The 27,790-nt window shown below is 40.3% G+C and overlaps 3 protein-coding genes across 3 annotated transcripts; all 3 read left to right on the plus strand.

The window, feature by feature from the left end:
• Positions 1-671: 671 nt before the first annotated feature.
• LOC115122324 (chemokine XC receptor 1-like) lies at positions 672-6,822 on the plus strand. The gene is made up of 2 exons (XM_029651531.2): positions 672-963; positions 1,246-6,822. Exons 1-2 carry the CDS (start codon positions 948-950, stop codon positions 2,280-2,282), a joined length of 1,053 nt encoding a protein of 350 aa, XP_029507391.1. The 5' UTR covers positions 672-947; the 3' UTR covers positions 2,283-6,822.
• Positions 6,823-11,685: 4,863 nt separating this feature from the next.
• LOC115122322 (T-cell acute lymphocytic leukemia protein 1 homolog) lies at positions 11,686-17,519 on the plus strand. The gene is made up of 4 exons (XM_029651528.2): positions 11,686-11,894; positions 14,147-14,818; positions 15,194-15,291; positions 15,733-17,519. Exons 2-4 carry the CDS (start codon positions 14,301-14,303, stop codon positions 16,185-16,187), a joined length of 1,071 nt encoding a protein of 356 aa, XP_029507388.1. The 5' UTR covers positions 11,686-11,894; positions 14,147-14,300; the 3' UTR covers positions 16,188-17,519.
• A 5,398-nt stretch (positions 17,520-22,917) lies between these two features.
• On the plus strand, positions 22,918-27,294 carry LOC115122323 (PDZK1-interacting protein 1-like). The gene is made up of 4 exons (XM_029651530.2): positions 22,918-23,095; positions 26,068-26,182; positions 26,321-26,410; positions 26,653-27,294. Exons 1-4 carry the CDS (start codon positions 23,029-23,031, stop codon positions 26,723-26,725), a joined length of 345 nt encoding a protein of 114 aa, XP_029507390.1. The 5' UTR covers positions 22,918-23,028; the 3' UTR covers positions 26,726-27,294.
• The last annotated feature ends 496 nt before the right edge of the window (positions 27,295-27,790 follow it).

Genomic DNA, 27,790 nt, shown 5'->3' on the forward strand with positions numbered 1-27,790 from the left:
CCATATCAGCTATGTTTTTTTAATGGCAGTAAATGAGGCTGAATGACCTGTTTTGCTGCAAGACAAGGCTCTGCTGATAGCCAGGTGTAGCAGTGGTAAGGTGTTGGGTCTGCTGTTGGGAAAGCTTTATTTAGGCCCTAACAGTTTGTGGGCACCGTTTGTCACCGTTATAGTGCAATTAATGTATTGTTTGGTGTTGTGTAGTGGCTTTGCTGGCATGCATCCCACCATTTTTTTTTTGCCCCACCAAGATTTACAGGCTAAAATCGCCACTGCAGCTGACACACTTAGATTTCATCAATCATTTTGACTTCAATTTAGTTGTCCAAAATACTAATCAGCTTTCTCTGCGTCTTTGCTGATTAATGCCCTGATCTCTGGCCAGTCCATTGGTTCAATGACATTGTTGTTTCATCCAATAATCGCTTCTAATAAAATTAAAAATATGCATTAACCAATAACCGTTAATTTAACCGACTGTTTGTTTATAATGAGGGACGTCCCACGTTTAATCTGGACACAACAACAGTAGGAATTTGCGCTGGTTTCAGCGTTGACTGCATGAAGGAGAAATTAAACATCTGCACGTCGGCTGCAGGTGCGAGGGTGTGCGTTTCACTAACATGATCTGAGCGCTTGATCTGTGGTGGTTTGGTCTCTTGCGCATCAATTTGAGAAAGCCGACAGTGGATTATAAAGGGAGAACGGACAGTTCATTACAGCCAAAGCGCCGCATATATTGCCCCAAAAATAACAAATCTGATTTTTTTTTCTGTCCGGCCTTTGTCCGGTCTTACGCTGGAGCTGTAGAGCTGTAGAGGAAGAGATGGGACGTTATGGGGGGTGTTTATAACAGAGATGCAGTACCTTACTTTCATCACAACTCCCCTGTCCTCATATCATTGTGTAGCCTAACAGGGACAGTGAGGCCATCACGCTAAACCATTATGACGGGTACGACAGGTACGTTTGATTTGGTTAATGAAATAGTAAGCCACATTTTTCAAACTTCATTCTAGAGTTAAACCCAAACAAAAATATAGAGCAAAAACAATATAGATTTTTTACATTTGAATTGTTGCAGTTTCAGGTGTTCTCTTTTTTATGCCTTTTTATATTTCTGTAATTGTAGTCGTAGGTGTGTTACTAAATCATCTGAATTATTTGAATTGCTGCTTTAAAAATAGTGTATTGTGAATGAAGATGTGATGTAATTGATTTAATCTGCACTATTCACTTTTCAAGATTTCAGCCATGCCATGGTCGATATTGAAACCAACGGCGCCGATTACGAATATGATGAGGGTTATACAGACGAGGTCTGTAACAAGAACGGCGTTGTCAAGTTTGGCTCCATCGCCACCCCTGCCTTCTTCTCTGTGGTGACTATCCTGAGTCTAGCGGGCAACATCCTGGTCATGGCCATCCTGGCCAAGTACGAGAACCTCAAGTCTCTCACCAACATCTTCATCCTCAACTTGGCCCTATCTGACCTGGTTTTCACCTTTGGTCTGCCCTTCTGGGCAGCCTACCATATCTGGGGCTGGACCTTTAGCCTGATCCTCTGCAAGACCGTTACCTTTGTCTTCTACGCTGGCTTCTACAGCAGCGTTTTGTTCTTGACCATCATGACTATCCACCGCTACCTGGCCGTGGTGCATCCTCTGTCCGACCATGGTTCCCAAAGGGGCTGCTACGGGGTCACAGTCTCTCTCGTCATCTGGGTTGTTAGTTTTGTGGCGGCCGTCCCTGCTTTGATTTTCAGCTCTGTCCAAAAGAACCCCCATGAAGAAGACAACCATTTTTACTGTGAATACTGGGATCCGCTGTGGAAGAGAGTGGGCAGCTACCAACAGAACATCTTCTTCTTGGCTGCTTTTGCAGTGATCGGGTTCTGCTACATGAGGATATTGAGGACAATCTTCAAGTCAAGGTCACACATGAGGAATCGAACTGTGAAGCTGATCTTCAGTATCGTGGCAGTATTTTTCATTGGCTGGGCGCCTTACAACGTGGTGATATTTCTGAGGTTGTTGACCGACTACTCCGTAGCACCTTTCAATACTTGTGAGGTCAGCACATGGCTTGACTATGGGTTCTATGTGTGTCGACTGATTGCTTTCTCCCACTGCTGTCTCAACCCTGTCTTCTACGCATTTGTTGGGATTAAGTTCAGAAATCACTTGAAGGTGATCTTGCTGAAGCTTTGCCATCGCCAAAGCACCATGGATACACAACAGATTAGATTACCTAACATTTACTCGATGGGATCAATGTACTAGCACAGGGGTCTTCAATCTTTTCTTGCCCAGGGACCCACGCCAGGCAAACCGGCGACCCAAAATAAGTCACATCTTGTCAAATCAAAATCTAATTTATTGGTCACATACACGTGTTTAGAATATATTATTGCGGGTGTAGTGAAATGCTTGTGCTTCTAGCTCTGACAGTGCAGTAATATTTAACAAGTAATATCTAACAGTTTCACAACGTATACCCAAAATACACGTAAATCTAAGTAAGGAATGGATTAAGAATATAAATATATGCCAGAGTGGCATTGGACTAAGATATCGTAGAATAGTATAGAGGACAGTTTATACATATCAGATGAGTAAGGCTACTATAGACCATCATTGCAAAACAGTGTGTTTTAATCAATTATTTGGTGACGTGAATATATTTAGTATAGTTTTATCTAAAAAGGATAACTTTTTCAATGTCTTAACATTTTTATTTTTATGAAATTCACTGAGAAGGATGGTCCTCCCCTTCCTCCACTGAGGAGCTTCCACTGTTCTACACAATCTAATATGCCCCTTTTGGGGTCATTTTGAGGTCACTTTTATTATAAATAAGAATAGAATATGTTCAGGGCCTAAAATAAATACCTGCCAAATGCGGGTAGATTTCTGGCATTGGCGGATAAGATGTCTATTTCACTAGCCACATTGGCGGGTGGGCAGGGCTCCACAGTGTGACCATTTCACTCGCATTTGTGAATGAAAATAGTCAAGTATGATAACAAAAACAGCAGTAGCTGTTTCAAAGTAGTTCTGCCGGTTTGTTTCATACCTGGTAAATTAAATCGCACAAAGAACTACCTGTCCAATATAGCCTATGCCACCTCGCGCTGCAACACTGCTTGGCTGGGGGCTGTGGGCATATGAAGATCTGAGTGAAAGATTCATTTTTAGAAACAGGCATAAAAGTTGGCCTAATTTACTTTTTTAACCCTTGTGTGGTGTTCGGGTCTGTGGGACCCATTTTCAATGTTTATTAAAATAAAAATTATGCAATTAATCATTTTTCCAAGCTGAGACTCATTGGCCTTGGCTCATTTTCTGTGAAGAACATGTAAAAGAACACATTTTCCTTGAGTGCCCACTGTACACATGTTACATGTGTGGTGTTCAGGTCCACTGTGGACCAATAACCTGTCTGTCTCCCTGCCTGTCTCCCGCTTTTCTTTCACTCTTTACCCTTTGTAGTGTGTGAAACTGTCTTGCGGGAAACTGTACAATGGTATTACAATACATTATTTCGATACATTGTAAAAAATGCAGTATTTTCCCACACTCGACCCCAGCACAAACATGACTGGAGTTGCGTAACCACGGTAACCTCCTGCCCTTAAAGGGGCAGGTGAAAATATTTGTCTCATCCGTGATATTCTGGTAAAAAAAAACTCAGGTCACAAATATGAAATTAAACAATATACCACATTACTTCTTACTAGTAATACATTTATTGTTTTAGAAAGATTACAAATCATGATCATATTTATTTTTGTGTTTTGTTGGTGTAATTTTAGCTGGGAAAAATAGTTTTGGCTGGTAAAAAATCTGAATGACTGGTAAATATTTAAATCTACCTGCCACAGTGGCTGGTGGAACAAAAAGCCAATTTTAGGCCCGGAATTTTTAACACTTTTACATGAATTTGGATGCTACCGTGATTATGGATAATCCTGGATGAATTGTGAATAATGATGAGTGAGAAAGTTATAGACGCACAAATATCATACCCCCCCCCCCAAAAAAAATGTACCTCCCCTCTAATTGTAATGGTGAGAAGTTAGCATGTCTTGGGGGTATGATATTTGTGTGTCTAACTTTCTCACTAATCATTATTCACGATCCATTCAGGATTATCCGTAACCATGGTAGCATCCACTTTTTATTATTGTAAATAGTGTTCTTTAATTGGATCTTGATCTTTTCAATCGGTTGTATTTTAATAACAACTGCAATGTATAAAAATCACATTTCAAATAAAGTTAGTGGTATCTAAACAGATCTGAAACACTTACTGTACAAAGGCTACTACAATGCAATGGATTCTAGGGCAGATACAGAAGAGGACAGACATTTTAAAAATCACTAATGAGAGATTTAAATATCGGGATATAGACCAAGTGGTTTAAGGGTATAGGTTAGAACCGGGTGATGACAGTGTGCTCATCCCTGTTAAAAGCAAGGATAGAAGTCAAGGATGAGTGTGAGTTCTGGAGACAGCTTCACACACTCCTGTAGTTTGACAAGCACTGTCCGCCTGCTGTTCCTCCAAAGAATTCTCTGTCCACATTTTTGGACTGTGTGATGCTTTAAAAATATATAATTTTAAGAAACTAGGGTTCCACTGCCCTCTGCTGGTGAAAGAGAGAGAAAAAAGAGGAAAGGTTTACATAACGAGACCCCTTTTAATGCTTATCAGAGTAGGATCAGGTCTCCTCTGTCCATCTTAATCTTATTAATTATGATGCAAATGGAAAAACTAGATCCTACTCTGAGACGCTTCATGAATATGTACCCTGGTATTCCCAGGCGGTCTGTCATCCAAGTAGAACCCAAGTCTGACCCTGCTTACACACACACCCACACCCACGGTGGGTTAAGGTGTCAGCATGCTTCAGTTTGGCTGGCATCTAGCCTAACTCGGCTAGCATACTCCCTTAAAATGCTCCCTTCGCTTGAAAAATGAGAATAAAATGGCAATAGTACTGTTTGGCCATTTTGAGACCCTGTACCCAATATTCTCTTCCTCAAAATAGTCTGAATTAATCTAAAATAACTCAAGAAATCGGTCATTAATTGACATTTTTTCAGAGGAGATCTTAGGCGCACAATTTTACATCTAAGATCTTTGGTGTAGTATTTCTCAAGTGAAAAAATGTGCATGAAAACAATTAGTCTATCTTTAAATGACACAAAAAAAAATACACCCTAACGTACCGCTACATGCAGTGCAGAAAGCAACTAGACACAAACAAGATCCCACAAACCAAAGGTGGAAAAACGTCTGCCTAAGTATGATCCCCAATCAGAGACAACGATAGACAGCTGCCTCTGATTGGGAACCATACCCGGCCAACAAAGAAATAGAAAAACTAGAATGCCCACCCAAATCACACCCCGACCTAACCAAATAGAGAAATAAAAAGGCTCTCTAAGGTCAGGGCGTGACACCATGGTGCCGAGGTAATTACAATATTGCAATTAAAACACTGGAATGGTAGATGTGCAGAAGATGAATGTGCAAGTAGAGATACTGGGGTGCAAAGGAGCAAGATAAATAAATAAATATAGTATGGGGATGAGGTAGTTGGATGGGCTATTTACAGATGAGCCAGTGTATGAATGAAACTGATTTGCACATAGTGGCCGATTACATTATTGCAGGAAAACTTAAATCCAATTGACCTAATCTCTACCAGCCTGTCACATGCAACTAGAGTGGGAAAAAACTAGACCACCTTTACTCCACACACAGAGACGTGTACAAAGCTCTCCCTCGCCCTCCATTTGGCAAATCTGATCATAATTCTATCCTCCTGATTCCTGCTTACAAGCCAAAACTAAACTAGGAAGCACCAGCGACTCGCTCAATACGGAAGTGGTCAGATGTATGCTACAGGACTGTTTTGCTAGCACAGACTAGAATATGTTCAAAAATCATGCAGTAATATCTAACAAGTAATATATCTAACAATTTCACAACTACCGTATACACACAAGTGTAAAGGAATGAATATGAATATGTACATAAAAATATATGATTGAGTGATGTCCGAACGGCATAGGCAAAGATGCAGTAGATGGTATAGAGTACAGCATATACATATGAGATGAGTAATGTAGGGTATGAAAACATTTAAAGCGGCATTGTTTAAAGTGGCTAGTGATACATTACATCAAGATGGCAAGATGCAGTAGATGGTATAGCGTACAGTATATACATTTGAGATGAGTAATGTAGGGTATGTAAACATTATATCATAAGTGGCTAGTGATACATTACATCAAAATGGCAAGATGCAGTAGATGGTATAGAGTACAGTATATACATATGAGATGAGTAATGTGGGGTATGAGAACATTATATAAAGTGGCTAGTGATTGTTAAGGGATTTTTTTTATCAATAATGACTAATTATGTATACATTTCAATCAGGACTAATCAGAATACTATTATGTTACTGTATATGTATGAATTTTCTTTTTTATCCTAGTACTGAATATAATGTGTGTAATTATAATCAAGAAGTAGAACAATGACTGTCTGTTCCTTGGTAGAAATGAATGAACTTATCGCCAGACTGGCTAGAATGCTTATCTACACAGGCAGACCTTGGCTCGGTCATAAATTATCTAAATTAGTTGAGACGATGTGGGAAGGCTTGAGAACTATACAGCCTTTGTACCAGGGTGAAGAAGAGACGGGACAGTTTGAAAAAGAATGACGTCATTTTCAGTTTATAACCTGTGGTAAACTGTATCATGTTCAGTACTCTCGAGAATAAACGCTGCTGGTTGATTTTGAGACTGGTCTCTGTCCATTTTATGCAAATAAGAGTCTTACAAATTCTTAGGGATTGACAGAGTGTTTAATTTTAATTGGGTATTAAAACATATAGGAATATAATTCCTGTAACAGTGATACATTTAATTACATCAAGATGGCAAGATGCAGTAGATGGTTTAGCGTACAGTATATACATATGAGATGAGTAATGTAGGGTATGTAAACATTATATCATATAAGTGGCTAGTGATACATTACATCAAGATGGCAAGATGCAGTAGATGGTATAGAGTACAGTATATACATATGAGATGAGTAATGTAGGGTAAGTAAACATTATTTAATATAAAGTGGCAAGTGATAAATTGATTACATCAATTTTTCCATTATTAAAGTGGCTGGAGTCAGTATGTTGGCAGCAGCCACTTGTTGGCTGTTTAACAGTCTGATAGCCTTGAGATAGAAGCTGTTTTTCAGTCTCTCGGTCCCAGCTTTGATGCACCTGTACTGACCTCGCCTTCTGGATGATAGCGGGGTGAACAGGCAGTGGCTCGGGTGGTTGTTGTCCTTGAGGATCTTTTTGGCCTTCCTGTGACATCGGGTGGTGTAGGTGTCCTGGAGGGCAGGTAGTTTGCCCCCGGTGATGCGTTGTGCAGACCTCACTACCCTCTGGAGAGCCTTACGGTTGTGGGCGGAGCAGCTGCCGTACCAAGCCCGACAGGATTGTTGACAAGCCGAATTTCTTCAGCCTCCTGAGGTTGAAGAGGTGCTGCTGCTCCTTCTTCACCACGATGTCTGTGAGGGTGGACCAATTCAGTTTGTCCGTGATGTGTACGCCGAGGAACTTAAAACTCTTGGTAGATAATGCGGTCGGCCAGCATTTGATTGTGAGGAATTCTAAGTCAGGTGAACAAAAGGACTTGAGTTCCTGTAGGTTGTTCTGATCACACCACATCTCGTTAATCATAAGGCATACACCCCCGCCCTTCTTCTTACCAGAGAGATGCTTGTTTCTGTCGGCGCGATGCGTGAAGAAACCAGGTGGCTGTACCGACTCAGATAGCGTGTCTCGAGTGAGCCATGTTTCCGTTGTTGACATGTTAGGGTACCCAAAAGTAGGTCCAAGTAGTGTTTTAATCTTAAACAGCGATATTGTTGCAGAAATAAGCTTTGTTTACATAGCAGGAATGATAATAAAGTAATTTTGGCTGTAATGATCTCCAAAATCTGACACTATTTGTCATGACATACCCCAAGGGGTGCACGTTTTGTTTTTTTCCCTAACACTACACACCTGATTCAAATAATCAAAGCTTGATGATGAGTTGATTATTTGAATCAGCTGTGTAGTGTTAGGGCAAAAAACAAAACGTTTGGGAAACCAAGTTTGGGAAACGCTGCCCTGGCAGGTTTAGCTGAAATGATGCCCCTGCGTGTGTTGAAGGGTGATATGGACATAAGCACGACAAGGGAGAAAAATAGGCCTTTTAAAGATGTTATTTTAAAAAAAAGTTTTATTTAACCTTTATTTAACTAGACAAGTCAGTTAAGAGCAAATTCTTATTAACAATTAAGTCCTACCGGGGAACAGTGTGTTAACTGCCTTGTTCAGGGGCAGAACGACAGATGTTTACCTTGTCAGCTCGGGGATTCGATCCAGCAACCTTTTGGTTACTGGCCCAACGCTCTAATTACTTGGGGCTGCAGGTGTGATTAGAGCATTGGGTCAGTAACCAAAAGGTTGGTAGATCAAATCCCTGAGTTGACAAGGTAAAAATCTGTTGTTCTGCCCCTGAACAAGGAAGTTAACCCACTGTTCCTAGGCTGTCATTGTAAGTAAGAATTTGTTCTTGCTCAGTTAAATAAAAAATAATATTTAAAAAATAGGCTACATGCAGGGTACAAACATTATTGGGCAAAGACAGCAGCACAAAGGGCAAGAAGGTAGAGACAACAAAGCAACCACAACTGTCAGTAAGAGTGTCCATGATTGAGTCTTTGAATGAAGCGATTCAGATAAAACTGTCCAGTTTGAGTGTTTGTTGCAGCTCGTTCCAGTCGCTAGCTGCAGCCGAATTGAAAAGAGTGACCCAGGGATGTGTGTGCTTTGGGGACCTTTAACAGAATGCGACTGGCAGAAAGGGTGTTTTATGTGGAGGATGACACTGCAGTAAATATATCAGATAGGGGTGAGTTATCTCCTCTAGACATTTATGTGTGCATTCTGTTGAACTGAATTTTGAGAGGGGAGAGAGAAAAACAAGAAGTAGAAAATGTGAGAGAGATGTAGCCTACTAAAAACTGTGGCAACTTATTAACTTTTTGGGGTGCTTTTCCACTCTACAAGCCTGTGTGAGAGAGACCGCGAGAGCGGGTATTGACATTTAGGGCTCCAAGATACATTTTCTTGTGATGCCAGCCAATGACCAGCAGAGGACGTTAAAGCATAACATAGGAATTCACATTCATTGGCTTCTGAAATACCCCGTGAAAAACTGATGTGGTTACTCCGCTCAGGCGTCTCTTTTTTTATATACATTTGTTTACCAAAGGCGATACAGTATGACGATAGGTAGAAAGTGCATATCCAATAGAAATCCACGATCGCACGTGTAGGCGATGTCATGGCGACGTTAGCTAACTAAACTCATGCGCTGAAACACGTTAATATAAAGTTGTTTTTGACGAAAATAAAAATGTAAGTTTATCACTTTCACGAGGTTGGAGTAATTAAACTACTTAAGACATTGGCTCTTATCTATGTTGTGCCTTTATATTTCGAGAATATAAAGGCACAATAAACTAATTATTAATTTTTCACTTCTCAAACCCCAAACCTGGCCTATATGGTCTGTTTCACAAGCGTTCCCGGAAGTCTCACGATGTTGCACCTCTGGGTTTAGAATGTGTTTTTTCGCCTGCTACGGTAGTTTACATTGTGTGACGCTTGGACTTGGATACTGACAGGATGCATGTTGGTGGTCATGAGCCGTGACCACACTGTTTTTCTCTGGTCGTGACAGAGGGAGCTGCGTTGACAAAGAACAGAGGACAGAAGGAAATATTTCAGCAGTTTTTCTTTTTTTCCAGGCCTAAATGTTAGACATCTTTTGAATGTCTGACATAAGCTAATTAGCCAATCTGCTAGAAAATATATATATTTCAAATAGACTCACGCATATATATTTAGATACTTGTTCTGTTCACTAGGCTTACTGATTATTGAATATTCATTTAATGTCGGCATATGTCTTTGAGATTTACCCCCAAACACTACTTTGAAACATGGGATCGAAAATGGTAGGCCTAAGGACAAAGGAGACATGTAGGCCTAAAATACACCTAATGTTGGACCCAAGCTTGCATCTCTGAGCAAACAGTATACTGTACCGCACCATACCCACATCGAGTGTCTCGCCTCCTGCTTTGATGGATAACCCTGCAGGTTGCTGGCGCACTGATACCACCAAATCTCCGTCGGCGAGGTGGTCCTGTGAGTTTTACACCTAATTTTGCCAAGTTTCCAAAGGCATCCGGGACCCTGTAAACTAAAGACTGCACTGGGGTAAAGACATTTTGTATTCCTAGTTGAATTAGTTAGAGAGCGTAAACAAAGTACAAACTTTTTTTTTACATTTGAATTTCAATAACTCCTTGGTCATGTGACCTACTGACTTCAAACAAGGTTCAGAATGTCCACTGTCCACCCTTCTATATTGCACACCCTTTAGTTTGTCCATGGACACCTCCATCAAGGCGGGGGGGAAGTCCAGAAATTAGATACATAGAAAATTAATGTAAAATTGCATGAGATGAAAATGGACAAACTAAAGGGGGTGCAATGTGTAGGCCCGCTGAGTGTACATTCTGAACCTTTTTTTAAATCAGTAGGTCACAACCAAAAAGCTATGTGTGTGTCTATGCCATCGGGTTAGCTAGAACCAGTTTTGAATGTTGTAAGAGTAATGGTTAAAAGAGCTATTGAAATTTGAACATTTGAATTGTCACTTTGTTGACGGTCCCTAGCTGCTGTTGGTGGACGTAAGGAAAACTACAGGCGAATGCATATCCAACCTGAATCTGTCTTTACCTCGGTAATGACTGCAACCCCTGCAAAATGAACAAAGCAAGATAAAGGTTTCTGATAATTTAGCTGATTTAGCCTACTATTTTTCTCTGTAGATCTATATGTTTATTTCATATAGACTATTTAGCTATAAGAATAGACTACATCACAGCTAAATAATAATGATAACCATAATTGGCAAGGTAGGTTACCAGGTGTAAGCTATGCTGTTTCAATTGAGGTTTTTCATGCAAACCTCTCGTGTGAATATTGAATATCTGGCCCAAGAGACACTTGTTAGAGATAATTGATTGACAGTGTTCTGGGTGTTGTCAAATGCATTAACTTAAGAGTTTGATCCAAATGACAGAGAATTCATTCATTATCATTGTTGCACAATATAATATTATCAGAAATACATTTAGAAAACCAATGCTATTAATTGTACATGTCGCATTATTTTATTCAAATTCATTAATGATTTTAGCACGCACTGTTTAGTTATTCTCCGTCATAAAAGGTTAAAATATTAGTCAAAACAAACACATCCTAATAGTATTTTTCTCAAGTCAAAATCTTCACGGATATGATTTTAAATACGCCCCATTGCTCTATAATTAATTTTGGACTAAGCCTTGGAGCATTTTACAAGGCACATGGGATGTTTTCCTTTCAAATTTCCCGCTTAGCCTATATTTCAGTGCATATCCATTCTCAATAGGCCTATAAGACAACAACAAAAAATGTCCTCCCATTTGCCCTCGATAAAACGTCAAATAATAATGAATCATTGTATAAATAATGGTTAAGGGGGCGCAACTGCGCGCCCTTATCTCTCGTCACCACATTGCACCGGTGTTCAGCTCGTTCCCCACACTAAGCGCCACACTGGACATGATGTGGAATTATATAAAACCTCACTTCCAGTTTCCACACAGTACGTCAGTGAATCTAAAACCTCAGACATGGACGACCCTCGACAAAATGGCTCCACACATACTCTATCAACAACACTCCGGCTATGGTAAGGACAGCACACCCAAATAGGCATTATCAAGTCATATTTGTTGTTGGTGTGGATATGTTATCTGTAATGGAAATATAGAAAATTGTTTATCATTGTTCGTTCCTATTTCTTATTGAAAATGCAGGCCAATTTGTTTCTCCGTCAAGGGAAATACAGCAGTTTGCCTGTCGATTTGGCGTTCACTTTATCTACCAATATAATAGGCTTCGACATTTTCCTTTTTTATTCGTTTAGCAACATATCCTCAGTCAATTTCCAATATCCACACACTTAGGGAAGGCTATAGGCTAAGAATAATTGGTGGATGATAATTTCATTCTGATATAGGTTACGGAGCAATAGCCTAATATATTCGTTATGTAGGCCCAGTCTAAATATGTTATTAATCTCTACATCTTTATAGGCTATTGTGAAACAGAAAATGACCACTCTGTTTCTGTAAAAATGTGTGAAGCCAAGGTCTATCTACACAGTTTGGCTATGGAATGAAAAGGTTTTCGCCTCACATTTTGTGCACTCTAAAACCTGATTCGATTCGGTTCAAACGTTCAAAACCATAAGTTAATAATGAATGATAGCCTAAAATAAACGACGCAAAAACGTACTCTATACCCTGTTATTGTCATTACCTTTTAAGCGCACGAGCCATAACCAAAACAATATTGGTTGTGAAAAACACTTATTCCTTTAGCAGCATGGGAAGAAATAACATTTAGCAGCATGGGAAGAAATAACATTTAGCAGCATGGGAAGAAATAACATTTAGCAGCATGGGAAGAAATAACATTTAGCAACATGGGAAGAAATAACATTTAGCAGCATGGGAAGAAATAACATTTAGCAGCATGGGAAGAAATAACATTTAGCAGCATGGGAAGAAATAACATTTAGCAACATGGGAAGAAATAACATTTAGCAGCATGGGAAGAAATAACATTTAGCAGCATGGGAAGAAATAACATTTAGCAGCATGGGAAGAAATAACATTTAGCAGCATGGGAAGAAATAACATTTAGCAACATGGGAAGAAATAACATTTAGCAGCATGGGAAGAAATAACATTTAGCAGCATGGGAAGAAATAACATTTAGCAGCATGGGAAGAAATAACATTTAGCAGCATGGGAAGAAATAACATTTAGCAGCATGGGAAGAAATAACATTTAGCAGCATGGGAAGAAATAACATTTCATTTGAAACTAAGTTATGCTCAAGCAACAAAGTAAGAATATATCAAATAAAATACATTCAAAAGAAAAAGACAATGAACGAAGAATTATGAGCTCAATTGAAAAATATGTGCTCAAGAGTGACAGCGGTTATCATTTGCAACTTAATGAATATGAGTGTGGTATAGGCTGCTATATTATAACGATAATGATCCAGCGAAAGACAAAGGCTAATTATATTGATGTTTAATTTAGGGGATCCATGTATGTGAAATGTTGTCTATTGTATTTTGTCTAAGTCTATTGTCTGTAATAGACATTAAACGGAAGCGATATCTCTGCGTGGACACTTAAAAAAATATATACTTTTTTGTTTGTTGATTTAGACAATTGTCTAAAAATCCCAAATAAAATATATATATATATTTTAAATAGCCACGCAGAGATATCGCTTCCGTTTAACAGCGCGACGATTGTTGGGCAAATGCCACAATGTGGAATGATTAGGACCCCTCCCTGTTAAAACCTGTGCGTTATCAGAATTGTTATCCTCCCTGCCAGTTAATAGCAGCTTATAAGGTCAGGGTCACGTGAACGTGGAGTACCACTTAGAACAAAGCCAGCTATGTTACATTCTTTATTTATCTTTTATGTGCAGGCCAAATAGAACAACAATTGTTTTAAAAACTATACTATTCTCTAAAGTAGTAGCCATGTCATGTGATATGGTATTTCCGATCTGATGGACTACAAGAGTGCATTCAAAATAGTTAATTGGTTTATAGCCTGTAATTGACAAGGGCAGCAGTAATGCAACAGTGTGCTCAAACAGTTGAACACGTTGATAGTATAGGCCTACGCACCCACCTCTAGACCAAGAGCAAATGAATGGATGCAGCTATCTGCCTGCTGAATTGGTTGATGAGGTGGGGTGCGCGGGTTGACAGTACTGGACCCGCAGTGTCGCGACCGCAGGAGTCTGCATTTTTGTATACTCATTAGAAAAATGAGTTTATTCATTAGAAAAATTGTATATTCATAACAATAAAGCATAAGCATAAAAGCTATCTTGTTTTTGCAGGTGACATCAAGGATTAATATCGCCAGATGAGTGGGGTCTTTTCGATGCTCAACTCAGTCAATCTCGGAAAAGCCTACCATTTAAGCCTTTGCGTTTTTACTAGGCTATTTCATGCATTTTTACGCACGGTCGAATCTATCGAATAGCAGTTGAAATGATGGAAAAACGGAAACCAGAATTTAGGCATCTCAGTCCTATTGTCAATGGGTGCAAGTCCCCACAGCACGACAGCCTGACTACTTCCATAACAGGTCGTGTCAGTGGGGAAGGGGGCGAAGCTGTTAGCGAGACACAGGAAAACACGACTGCGGCGTCGGGGGACTCAGCTGAGAGGAAGCGCGTCGCCAGGGAGCACTGCAACGGGACTATCTTCATTAATGGCGTTTCCAAGGAAACGGCGTACCACAGCGAGCTAAAAAAGTTAGTACCGGTTATCGAATTGGCCAGGGGAGGAGGACCGGTGGATATAAACGCTAGGGAGCAGACGGCAGACATTAACCACAAGGTACAGACCACGGAACTGTGCAGACCGCAGATACCCCTGCCACTGGATTCCCGGGACCCGTTGTTGAGCGAAACTCGAATGGTGCAGTTGAGCCCGCTCGCCTTCCCTCTCCCTGCACGAGCGATGCTGTACAGTAACTTTGCTCAACCACTCGCCACCATGAACAGGTAAGGCATACTAACCGTTTGGTAATGTTTTTATGTCCAAATGATGTGCGTGGTCTTGAGATGTTTATGCTGTGGGTCAGCGCAATTATTGTTGGATATGTATTGGATTTATGTAGCCTAGGTCTATCCCAAGTTTAGGCCTGAAATGTGCATTCCGATTTAAATTGTTTTCATTATTATTATTGGATATTAAATAGTAATAATAATAATGATGTCTTATTATAAATGCTTTGCGTTTTTCATTTCTTACTTTGCAAATGGAAATGCGTAGGCCTATAGTAACTGTCATAGTTATGTCCAACAAAATCACCAGTATAAAAGTCTATAGATATATTAATGTGTGGTCTAATTCCACACTTTTACATCTTTCTCTAGTGGCTATGGTGGCGAGACAGAACAGTATGGCATGTACCCCAGCCATCGGATCAAACGACGACCCGCGCCTTATGAGATTGAAATCAACGATGATAATGGTAAGAGTATTTTAGATTTTAATAATTATGTCTATCCACATTTTGCTCTGGATATTGCATTAAACTGTCAGGGTGCAAAGGGGTGAAGGGAGTTTCTGGACAATAGTCATTTTAAAGAGAAAAGCTGCAACAGGAATACAGAGAGACTGACAACTTGTAAAGTGCTGCATCAAGTCTAACTGTCATACCATTAAAGTGTGGTTTAACACAGAGAGCTGACATCTGGGTTGGTGGTCTTTAGACAGAAGGAAAGGGCATGTAGGGAATGGGGATGACAAACTCAGGTTCTGGAAGGCCACAGTGCAAGCTTTTGTTCCAGCCCAGCTCTAACACATCTGATTCAACTATACTGTACATACTGCTGGTGTATGCAGACAGTGTATTATCAAACACATCAGAATACCTACAGTATTTAACACCCTCTCCTCCTCCCCCTCTCAGGCTCACAGCCTAAAATTGTGCGACGGATCTTCACCAACAGCCGTGAGCGTTGGCGCCAGCAGAACGTGAACGGCGCGTTCGCTGACCTCCGCCAGCTCATCCCTACCCACCCGCCCGATAAGAAGCTCTCCAAAAACGAGATCCTCCGACTGGCCATGAAGTACATCAACTTCCTGGCCAAGCTACTGGACGACCAGGAAGGTGTGGTGGGGGGCGGCAGTGGTGCTGAGGGGGCCTGGGCTCCCGAGGGCCATGAGGAGAGCCTGGTCCGGGAGGAGCTCCTCCAGGGCATGCTGTCATCCAGCAACTCCAGCTGCGGGAGTCTTCTGGGAGGGGATGGGAGTCCCGACTGCTACACCGAGGACCAGGACTCGTCCGTCGAGTCTCGGACGCAAACCTCCAGGGTTCTCCATCCTCACTCTGGACTCCATATGGACGAACACAACCACAGATGACTCAGCATTTTGCCTATGTGGAGAAGAAAATAGACAATGTGAGAAGCAGGAGGTTGGCGATTTGGAGCATTTTTCCACCTGGGTAGAGAGGGGTCAATGGGGTGTGTCGAATGGTGATGCATTTGTGTTGTGTACAGATTTGCTCTTTCTCTTCTTCCTGTTTCGCTCAATGGCTCTGTCTGTTATTGTCCAATCCAGAGGAGGGTGTGTTCTCTGGTGGAACATGTCCCAGCTGCTGTTGTAAGCAGGTGATGGATTTGGAAGTCATGAAAGTACAAACTAAGTTGAAAATGAAGAAAATATTTAAAAACAGTGAAGGTGTTTCTGGAAAAAGGCCTGAAATTGCAAAATGATACCTTTTCTTGTCTAAGGTGAAAGTTTGTGTAGGTACACTGCTTGACTCTAAACAAGAATGAGAACTGTGTTCTTAAGTACTACAGACTACTAAATGTAAGTGACTTGTCTTCATTTTAGGGTCCGCTGAAGTTCATTTGAGTTCCTTTAGAACCTAACATTTGGGGTTTATCAAATAATAATGTCCAGACCTGAAGTCCAGAAATTGTTTTCTTGAAGATCACCTCATTAGTTGTTGGATGGCACAGTTAATCCCCAGCACAAATAGTTATTCAGTGAGATAACTGATAATAACCGATAATCGGTCAAGACAAAAAAAAGTGTGAGATCTCAGTGTGGCTGTCAATGTTGGGAGGAGAACAAAATGTTTAAAAGTCTACTTGTTAATGTGATATTCACATAAACCACATGGTTGCAACATTTACCATACAAAATGTAATTGAGATTATAAGTACGACGCAAGTGCACACACAAACACACCATTCGAAGTTCACACACACACCATTCAAGTTAACTGAGAGCCAAAACAAAGGAGGAAATGATTCCTGTCCAATAACAGAACAATAAAACAACATTATAATATCTCTGTATCTAAAGATATTTAAAGACAGGTACAAGCATTCCACTCTAAGTGTACATAAAACGGACAATGGAACATTTTTTCAACTGCTTCTTTCCCTGTAACCACGGTACATTGAGTTGATCCTATTTTTACACATTCACTTCTTTCATTTATCTTTTATTGATAACATTCATAAAGGAAGTGTTTTACCACTGTATTTAACATAATGTACATGCTATTTCAGCATACTATTGAGTAACCAGAATTGGTACCTTTTAATTCTATGATGTATTCAATATGAAGTTGTTATTTTGTAGGATAAAACCTTTCCATCTATAAATACATGCAATGTTATTTCTCAGAGAATTGTAATGAAACCACAAAATAAAATAAAATGGAGAAAAAGAACTTGACAATCGTGTGCTGTTGTGCTAATCGTTTCCAATTCATGTTATATTTGTCCATCATCTATTAGATAAGTATTTTACTTGAAACATTTCTGAAACATAAAAGTATTAAAATCAACCAGGTGGACCCATAGAACTACGTATAGAATCATAGTGAATTATAGGATATGTGGGTAGAACCCTCACAGGAAGATGCTTCCCATTTTGTGAATTAGAGGCCTGTCTGCAATCTGCATGGGCAGTAGTTTGCAAACAAAGACATGGTGTAAACATTGTTCGGTGCATGAGTTTGATTGAATTCCAGTATATTTCAATGGCAGTAGTATAATTTATGCCTACTCCAAATTGGTTTTCAAATAGAGATACAGTACATGGAAGGAATTGGTATGAGGAAGGAATTTTATTTATTTTTTATTATATTTTTTTTATGTTGACCCCAACCCCCAAAACTATCCATTAAAAATGCCAATTGAATATCAACCCATTTTTAGGGCAGTTCCCACCATTTGAAATTCCAATCCCTAAAGATGCCATGGCCTATCATCATTGAATAATCCATCCACAGACAGACCCCACAATCAGGATAGATGCCTCTTCAGATGAGATGCAATGGGTCAAATGTAACCTTCGTGTTCCCACCATATGAATTGACCACTATTGTTATTATCCACTAATAGGATTGTGATAGAGTGGAGCTAGAAGGTATTTAAGGGGGCACTGGGTATGCAGTATGTCCTGATTACAGCTCTATGATGAGTGGAGCGATGGTGCAGATGACTGATAAGAATCACAGCCAATGAAAAAGCCATCAGAGACTGAGAGGTTAGGGTACTGGTCCCGTAGGGAATGAAGGGGTGTGTGTGAAATACTGACGCATCACCAGTTCCCATCGCGGTCTACGGGCATCATTTTAATTTCAGGAGAACATGGGAAAAGAGCCTAATGGTTAGAAGCAGAGATATACTGTCTCTTTATAAATGGCTCTGATTGTAAGTAAACTAGTATATCACACAAAAATATGAGCATATGGGTCAATATTATATGTGTATATGTGGGTAAATATATGTGTATATGTGGGTAAATATTATATGTGTATATTTAAGCAATAAGGCCAGAGGGAGTGTGGTATATGGCCAATGGCTGTTGTTATGTACGACGCAACGAGGAGTGCTAGGAGACAGCCCTTATCCGTGGTATAATAGACATATATCACAAACCCCCGTGGTGCGTTATTGCTATTATAAACTGGTTACCAACGAAATTAGAGCAGTAAAAATACATCTTTTGTCAAACCCATGGTATACTGTCTGATATACCACGGCTTTCAGCCAATCAGCATTCAGGGCTCGAACCATTCAGTTCATAAGTAGGAATATGTTATGTATGTATATGTGGGTATATATTATGTGTGTATATGTGGGTGTATATTATGTGTGTATATGTAGGTATATATTATGTGTGTATATGTGAGTACATATTATGTGTATATATGTGGGTATATATTATGTGTGTATATGTGGGTATATATTATGGGTGTATATACAGTATTATGTGTGTATATGTGGGTATATATTGTGTGTGTATATGTGGGTATATATTGTGTGTATATGTAGGTATATATTATGTGTGTATATGTGGGTATATATTATGTGTATATATTGTGTGTATATGTAGGTATATATTATGTGTGTATGTGTGGGTATATATTATGTGTGTATATGTGAGTACATATTATGTACATATTATGTGTATATATGTTGGTACATATTATGGGTGTATATGTGGGTATATATTCTTTGTTAAGAAGGACTACATTGATCTCATACTGCACACAAAGGACCCAGATAAAGACTAGTCCACAATTCAAAGGCACTTTCAATAGAGATTTTCCATTGGGATTCATTTTTAGTCCAGGACTAGGTTTAATTTGTATGTCCAGGGAACTGGCCCTTAAGGAAGTAATGACACAAATACACAATGAGTGAGGTGCTACATCACCCCAGTATTTACACAGCAACTGTGCACTTGTCTCACCCCCACTATAATGACACAGGCAAACACAGAGATTAAACAAACACAGGTTTATATTTCAGAGGCCTTCACATAAAAGACGTGGATTATGTTCTGTAGCTACAGTGTATTCAGAAAGTATTCCAACTCCTTGACTTTTTCCACATTACAGCCTTATTCTAAAATTGATTCAAAAAAAATTTCCCTCATCAATCTACACACAATATTTCATAATGACAAAGCAAAAACAGGGTTTTAGAATTGTTTGCAAGTGGATAAAAAAAATGAAATATTAAATTTACATAAGAATTCAGACCCTTTACTCAGTACTTTGTTGAAGCTCCTTTGTGATTACAGCTTCGAGTCTTCTTGGATATGTCGCTACAAGCTTGGCACACCTGTATTTAGGGAGTTTCTCCCATTCTTCTCTGCAGATCCTCCCAAGCTCTTTCGGTTGTATGGGGAGCGTCACTGCACAGCTATTTTCAGGTCTCTCCAGAGATGTTTGATCGAGTTCAAGTCCGGGCTCTGGCTGGGACACTCAAGGACATTCAGAGACTTGTCCCGAAGCCACTCATGCGTTGTCTTGGCTGTGTGCCATTGTCGTTGTCCTGTTGGAAGGTGAAACTTCACGCCAGTCTGAGGTCCTGAGCTCTCTGGAGCAAGTTTTCATCAAGGACCTCTCTGTACTTTGCTCCGTTCATCTTTCCCTCGATTATGACTAGTCTCCCAGGCCCTGTTGCTGAAAAACATCCCCACATATGCCACCACCATGAGCCCTTTAGGTGCCTTTTGGCAAACTCCAAGCGAGCTGTCATTTGCCTTTTGCTGAGGAGTGGCTTCCATCTGGCCACTCTACCATAAATATAAAGGTCTGATTGGTGGAGTGCTGCAGATATGGTTGTCCTTCTGGAAGGTTCTCCCATCTCCACAGAGGAACTCTGGAGCTCTGTCAGAGTGACCATTGGGTTCTTGGTCACCTCCCTGAACAAAGGCCCTTCTCTCCCGATTGCTCAGTTTGGCCGTGCGGGCCAGCTCTAGGAAGAGTCTTGGTGGTTCCAAACTTCTTCCATTTAAGAATGATGGAGGCCACTGTTCTTGGGGACCTTCAATGCTGCAGAAATGTTTTGGTACCATTCCCCAGATCTGTGCCTCGAAATAGTCCTGTCTCGGAGCTCTACGGAGAATTCCTTCGAACTCACGGCTTAGTTTTTGCTCTGATGTGCACTGTCAACCGTGGGACCTTAGTCTCATAGCAAAGTGCCTGTATTACTTTGTAATAAATTTGCTAACATTTCTTAAAAATCCTTTTTGCTTTGTCATTATGGGGTATTGTGTATAGATTGATGAGCATTTTTATTTTATTTGATCCATTTTAGAATAAGGCTGTAAATGTAACAAAATGTGGAAAAAGTCAAAGGGTGTGAATACTTTCCAAATGCACTGTATGTATAGAAATTAATTTAGGCTGGTGTGCAATGGAAATTTTATAGGCACTGTACACACACGCACGCACACACGCGCACGCACACCAAATGTCATATCTTTATACTTGCAACAGCGATCCAACAATATTAATTACAGGTCTGTGCCACACTTATCTACCAATTATGTATTGCTTTCAGGGTAACACTCAGAATAAGGCCTTCCAGATTTTAACAAAACATCAGCCCCATCCATAAAAACCACTCTGGTGTATATAGATTAATTATGTTCATTTCACATTCATGGCATTATGTCCACTCAAGCGTATTGAGTATGAGAACGAGTTCCCTCCATTGAAATAATGGATTGAATCGAGACACTTTAACTCAGCAAAATCACCACGGATTCTTGCCTCTTTTTAACTCTTAGAACCCTTCTCCCATAAGAAGACAGTGAGAGAGCAGTCAGAGCAGCCAGGAGCCAATCTGGGATGCGTTCCAAATGGCCCCCCATTCCCTACATAGTGCACTACTTTTGACCAGAGCCCTATGGGCCCGTGTCAATAGTAGTGCACTGAATAGGTTGCCATTTGTGCCTTTCAAACAAAAACCAGTGTTACAGACAGATAACAAAATAAAACCTCTTTATGGCTGGAGATAACTAGATAGACAGGGGGAGAAATCAATTTAAGGCCCCCTCCCATCCCTCCCTGCCTCTGTGTGTGGTTGATGGGATGGATGGGATGGGTCATATGAGAGTTGTGTTCTCTCCAGAGAACAGAACTGAGGGCTGGTTCTCAGCAGGTAACGGGACAGTGGGGAGAGACGCTACTACTGGCTCTCAGGGTCGCTATCTGACATCATTGCCAACCTACTCCCCTGAGGTGTGTGTGAGGGAGAGAGAGAAAGAGAGAGGGGGGGGGGGTGTTAATGAGAGGGCGGGGTTGGCTGAAAGGGACCTGCTAATTTGGCTGGTGCTAAGGTTAGGACAAAGCCTAGTACTGATGGACTGTATAAACTGACAGACAGACAGGCGGATGGACAGACACACACACGCTCATCATGTGTCCCTGGAGTCCAGAGGGGGTGTGTCCACTAACCTTCCAGCACATCCCCCTTTCTGCTCTACTAATCCAGCCTTTTACATTTTCCCCGTCATGCCTGAAATAACAATATGCACCCATGTGAAGCCCACTGCACCAACTATACCCATGCAGGCTACAGTAACTACTGAAAGTACAAAAGTATGGCTCTGCTAAGCGTCAACTTTGACTGCAAAGTCAGCTCCCTTGTTGCCTTATGTCAGTCATTCTGGCGCATTGTCAAGTTCACCTTTTCAATGAGATATCGTAAACTATAGTTTTCTGATAAAAAATCATCATAGTATACAACTCTAAATCATGTTAGAATTATAAATTAAGCAGGAGAGGGCTGTTTAACTCAGGCTAATATAGTTTACTATAAAAAAAGTAGATTTTGTCAAGTGGTAACTCCTTAGTGGGCAAAAACTGAGTTCCACGGTTCTTTTCAACTAGAACCTCCAGTGACATATTAGAAGTGTGGTCATGAGACACTAACCAAGCCAAAGTCCTTCTTCAGAGATGAATATTTATTCTCTAGGTTTTTGTGTGTTTCCACTGAGCTGCTATTGGAGTGTGTTTATATAGTCTACTTCCTGGTCACTATAGTGGAAAATCCCCTGTACCAAGTGTTATGTATTGAAGTGGACCTAATAAGTCAAATGTTCTCTAATTATGTGTACTTTTGTAGGACAGAGAGATTCATTTGCACATCTGAAATAATACAAATATTTGCATATTTTCTGTTAATAGATGGATGGCCTACAAATGTCAATCTCTGAACGAAATCAATAAATAAAACACGAGGTTATAGCGATTATTACCGAATCATCACCAGTTGTTTGTCATGGGTTAATCATTAACCGAATACTGTGCCAGGCTGTGTGTTCTTTACATGCCAAAAAACACAACTGAGCTACATAGAACAAACCTATTCCGAAGAGTTGCTCACAAGGCCATTTTGGGATCTAAAAACAACATTTTGTGGATTTAACAGAGTCAACAATGGGGAGAGATCATACTGTGGTTATATGGCTGATGCTGACTTTGGGAGTAGTCACAGCTCAAATAGGTAAGAACTGAAACTAATGGTTACATTTGAAGTTTATAGTAGCCTACATAAAGAAATAGCTGCCTTATGTGACTGCATGCTGTTCCAACTCACTGTTGATAAGAGTGGGGAGCATAAAATATACTATATATACACTACCGGTCCAAAATTTTAGAACACCTACTCATTCAAGAGTTTTTATTTACTTTTACTATTTTCACATTGTAGAATAATAGTGAAGATATCAAAACTATGAAATAACACATATGGAATCATGTAGTAACCAAAGTGTTAAACAAATCAAAATATATTTTTTCTTTGAGATTCTTCAAAGTAGCCACCCTTTGCCTTGATGACAGCTTTGCACACATTCTCTCAACCAGCTTCATGAGGTAGTCACCTGGAATGCATTTCAATTAATTGGTGTGCCTCGTTAAAAGTGCATTTGTGTTGTGACAAGATAGAGTGGTATACAGAAGATATCTCTGTCTGGTAAAAGACCAAGTCCATATTATGGCAAGAACAGCTAAAATAAGCAAAGAGAAATGACAGTCCATCATTATTTTAAGACATGAAGGTCAGTCAATCTGGAACATTTCAAGAACTTTTAAAGTTTCTTCAAGTGCAGTCGCAAAAACCATCAAGCTCTATGATGAAACTGTCTCTCATGAGGCCCGTCACAGGAAAGGAAGACCCAGAGTTACCTCTGCTGCAGAGGATAAGTTCATTAGAGTTACTATCCTCAGAAATTGCAGCCTAAATAAATGCTTCACAGAGTTCAAGCAACAGACCAGTGGTGGAAAAAGTACCCAATTTTCATACTTGAGTAGAAGTATGGATACCTTATTAGAATGTTACTCAAGTAAAAGTGAAAGTCATCCGGTAAAATTCTACTTGAGTAAAAGTCTAAAAGTATTTGGTTTTAAATATACTTAAGTATAAGTGCTTTTGGTTGTCAGGAAAAATGTAAGGAGGAAAAAGTGCAATCTTTTCTTTAGGATGTGGGTGTGGGGTGTGGGGTTTATGGTGTGGGGGTGTTTTGCTGGTGACACGCTCTGTGATTTATTTAGAATTCAAGGCACACTTAACCAGCATGGCTACCACAGCATTCTGCAGCAATACGCCATCCCATCTGGTTTGCGCTTGGGACTATCATTTGTTTTCAACAGGACAATGACCCAACACACCTCCAGGCTGTGTAAGGGCTATTTGACCAAGAAGGAGAGTGATGGAGTGCTGCATCAGATGACCTGGTCTCCACAATCACCCGACCTCAACTCAATTGAGATGGTTTGGGATGAGTTGGACCGCAGAGTGAAGGAAAATCACCCAACAAGTGCTCAGCATATGTGAGAACTCTTTCAAGACTGTTGGAAAAGCATTCCAGCTGAAGCTGGTTGAGAGAATGCCAAGAGTGTGAAAAGCTGTCATCAAGGCAAAGGGTGGCTACTTTGAAGAATCTCAAATATTAAATAAATGTTGATTTTAACTACATTATTTCATAGTTTTCATGTCTTCACTACTATTCTACAATGTAGAAAATAGTAAAAATAAAGAAAAACCCTTGAATGAGAAGGTGTGTCCAAACTTTTGACCGGTACTGTATATATATATATTTATATATAACATATATAACAGTGTAGGTGAACTGCGTCTATATATATATATATATATATATATATATAAATATATATATCAGTGGTTGAATTTTCCATAATGAACCATCTATTCATTCATTTAAATATATTTTTTTACAACAAATGTTTGGCCTTTTACTTACTATTTACATGTTCCCTCTGTCAGCATAATGCATGTGTAGGTTCATGGAGTTGTTTTCTCTGCTCATACAGGAGTAATAAAGGCCTAGTTCACTCATTTTGTGGGGGGAATGTTTGTATTTTTTATTTAGTTATATTTATCAGGGGGTGCTGCAGCATCGTTAGCACCCCTACTTCCTGCAGCTATGCGTATAGTTTTGAGAAATGAATGACACATTGCCTGGGGTTTCCCATCAGTTAAGAGCCTTCAGCCAGAGGAGAAATTAATATTGTGACTCAAGAGTTTATCTTGACTGCCATGCTAATAATCCCATCAACTGGGACGATAACTCAAGAGAATAAACATCACATTACAGAACATTAGAATGACAAGTGACAGACATACAGTCTAAATTAAACATTTAAAGGTGCAACCTGTAACTTACATGACCGGGAGACCCATGAGGTGAAGCACAATTGGCCCAGCGTCGTCTGGGTTAAAGGAGGGGTTTGGCTGGCCGGGATTTCCTTGTCACATCGCACACTAGCGACTCCTTGTGGCGGGCCGGGCACCTGCAAGCTGATTTCGGTCGCCAGCTGGATGGCGTTTCCTCTGACACATTGGTGCTGCTAGCTTCCGGGTTAAGCGAGCAGTGTGTCAAGAAACAGTGCGGCTTGGCAGGGTCGTGTTTCGGAGGACACATGGCTCTCGACCTCCGGTTCTCCCGAGTCCTTAGGGGAGTTGCAGCGATGGGACAAGACTATAACTACTAATTGGATATCATGAAATATATATTTTAAACAAGTGCTCTATGCAACAATTGCACCTGTAACAACACGAGGAATCAAAATGATTGCTTAATTGAGCACCGTTAAAGCTGCAAAATTAAACATTTTGGGTGACATGACCAAATTCACATAGAAATAGTAGTTATAGATCTGTCACTGGCATTGAAAGCAAGTATAAGAAGCTGTAGATCTGTTCTATGTGCACTATTTCTATGCTTCCCGTTCTTAAGTTTAGTTTTTTGTGTCTTTTACTTTTAGCCTCAAACAGCTGAGAATATTAGATTTTAGTTAAGATGGTACAATGATTATCTTGTTTTGTCACATAAACTGAAATTAGACGAACTATTAGAATTTTAGCAACCAGGAAACGACGGAGAGATTTCTGCATATTGCACCTACACACCGGTATCCAATGATGACTTCCCCCATATGTCCTGACTCTTTAAGATAAGGTGGAGCGGGCACTGCCACAGTGGCTGACAGGCATCATAGCTGTGGCCGTGTTTCTCTTCCTCATCTTCGTGGCGTTTCTGGTCAACAAGGCCTGGTGTCAGGACTCGAGGTGAGCCAAGACTCCATGTCACCTGACCATCTCCACAGTCCCAACGGCATGAGATTGACAAAACGTTATAATTGCTTCTGAATCTGAATGTAAGGGAGCATTACTGTCTGTTTACCATCTGTTATTGATTACATGAAGGCCTGACACCAAAGAATGTGAGTGTGGGAAGACCCCTGGGTATGCCAACACCAATGGAGACCGCTATGATACCAGCCTGGACATGTTCAGGTAAGATGCCACTTAATCGCTCTTGTTTTGTGGTCTACTTTTTAATTTTTTTTATTTGACCCCTTTTTCTCCCCAATTTCGTGGTATCCAATTGTTTTAGTAGCTACTATCTTGTCTCATCGCTACAACTCCCGTACTAGTGACCCACAGAGAAATAATGTTGGTGTGTGTGCAATTACAGTAGGGCCTGTGTTCTAATAAGTATGTGTGTGTGTGTGTGTGTGTGTGTGTGTGACCCACAGGAGCAGAGATCACGAGGGTGCATATGAGAACATGGACCTCGAAGGTATTGAAGACAAAGTCACTGTCATGTGACCAATGAGATCCAATAGAAGCCACCAATCTGTGGTTTGTCGTGGACACACACACACACACACACACACACACACACACACACACACACACACACACACACACACACACACACACACACACACACACACACACACACACACACACACGTAGTTTCAGAGACATGCAAAAGCAATTTACCAAGAGCACTCCAAGCAAGTCGCAAAAAGTTTCAAGATCAGTAGATATCCATTAAAGTGAATCTTAGAGTGTAGAATCTTGTCCAACAACTTTCTGATTTGTTTAAAAAGCTACAGTACATATGGGCCAAATGTGTGGTAGAACTCTTAAAACCCGTTCCTGCAGTCAAATGACCAAATCGCCATCTAGTGGCCTCATGGGTGGAATGTTATTCATATTTTTCATAATTTCATAAACCATTTAAAAAAAATTTTTTTTACAGAAGACATTCTGGTGTTTCTATTTCAGATAATTTTGTTATACTGTATTTCAGTCTTCTGTGATGTATATAAAGTGTAATATTGGGGTGCAAACTCAAAATGTAATACATTACAACTCTATATCTGGTATGATACAGGCGTCTTCTTTTTTATAAGCTCCTAACCATGTGTGTGAGGTTCATACTTTTGTTTCAAATGAGATTTGTTTAAGACTCCCAAGAAACACTCTGCATGACCCTGATTTAGCCCACTGCTGTAAAAGGCTTGAATTAAGAGCTGTCTGTCTTCCCAGTAGTCTGATTTAGCCCACTGAGCTGTCTGTCTTCCCAGTAGTCTGATTTAGCCCACTGAGCTGTCTGTCTTCCCAGTAGTCTGATTTAGCCCACTGAGCTGTCTGTCTTCCCAGTAGTCTGATTTAGCCCACTGAGCTGTCTGTCTTCCCAGTAGTCTGATTTAGCCCACTGAGCTGTCTGTCTTCCCAGTAGTCTGATTTAGCCCACTGAGCTGTCTGTCTTCCCAGTAGTCTGATTTAGCCCACTGAGCTGTCTGTCTTCCCAGTAGTCTGATTTAGCCCACTGAGCTGTCTGTCTTCCCAGTAGTCTGATTTAGCCCACTGAGCTGTCTGTCT

Source organism: Oncorhynchus nerka, linkage group LG25, assembly GCF_034236695.1.
Source record: "Oncorhynchus nerka isolate Pitt River linkage group LG25, Oner_Uvic_2.0, whole genome shotgun sequence".
Taxonomy (NCBI): Eukaryota; Metazoa; Chordata; class Actinopteri; order Salmoniformes; family Salmonidae; genus Oncorhynchus; species Oncorhynchus nerka.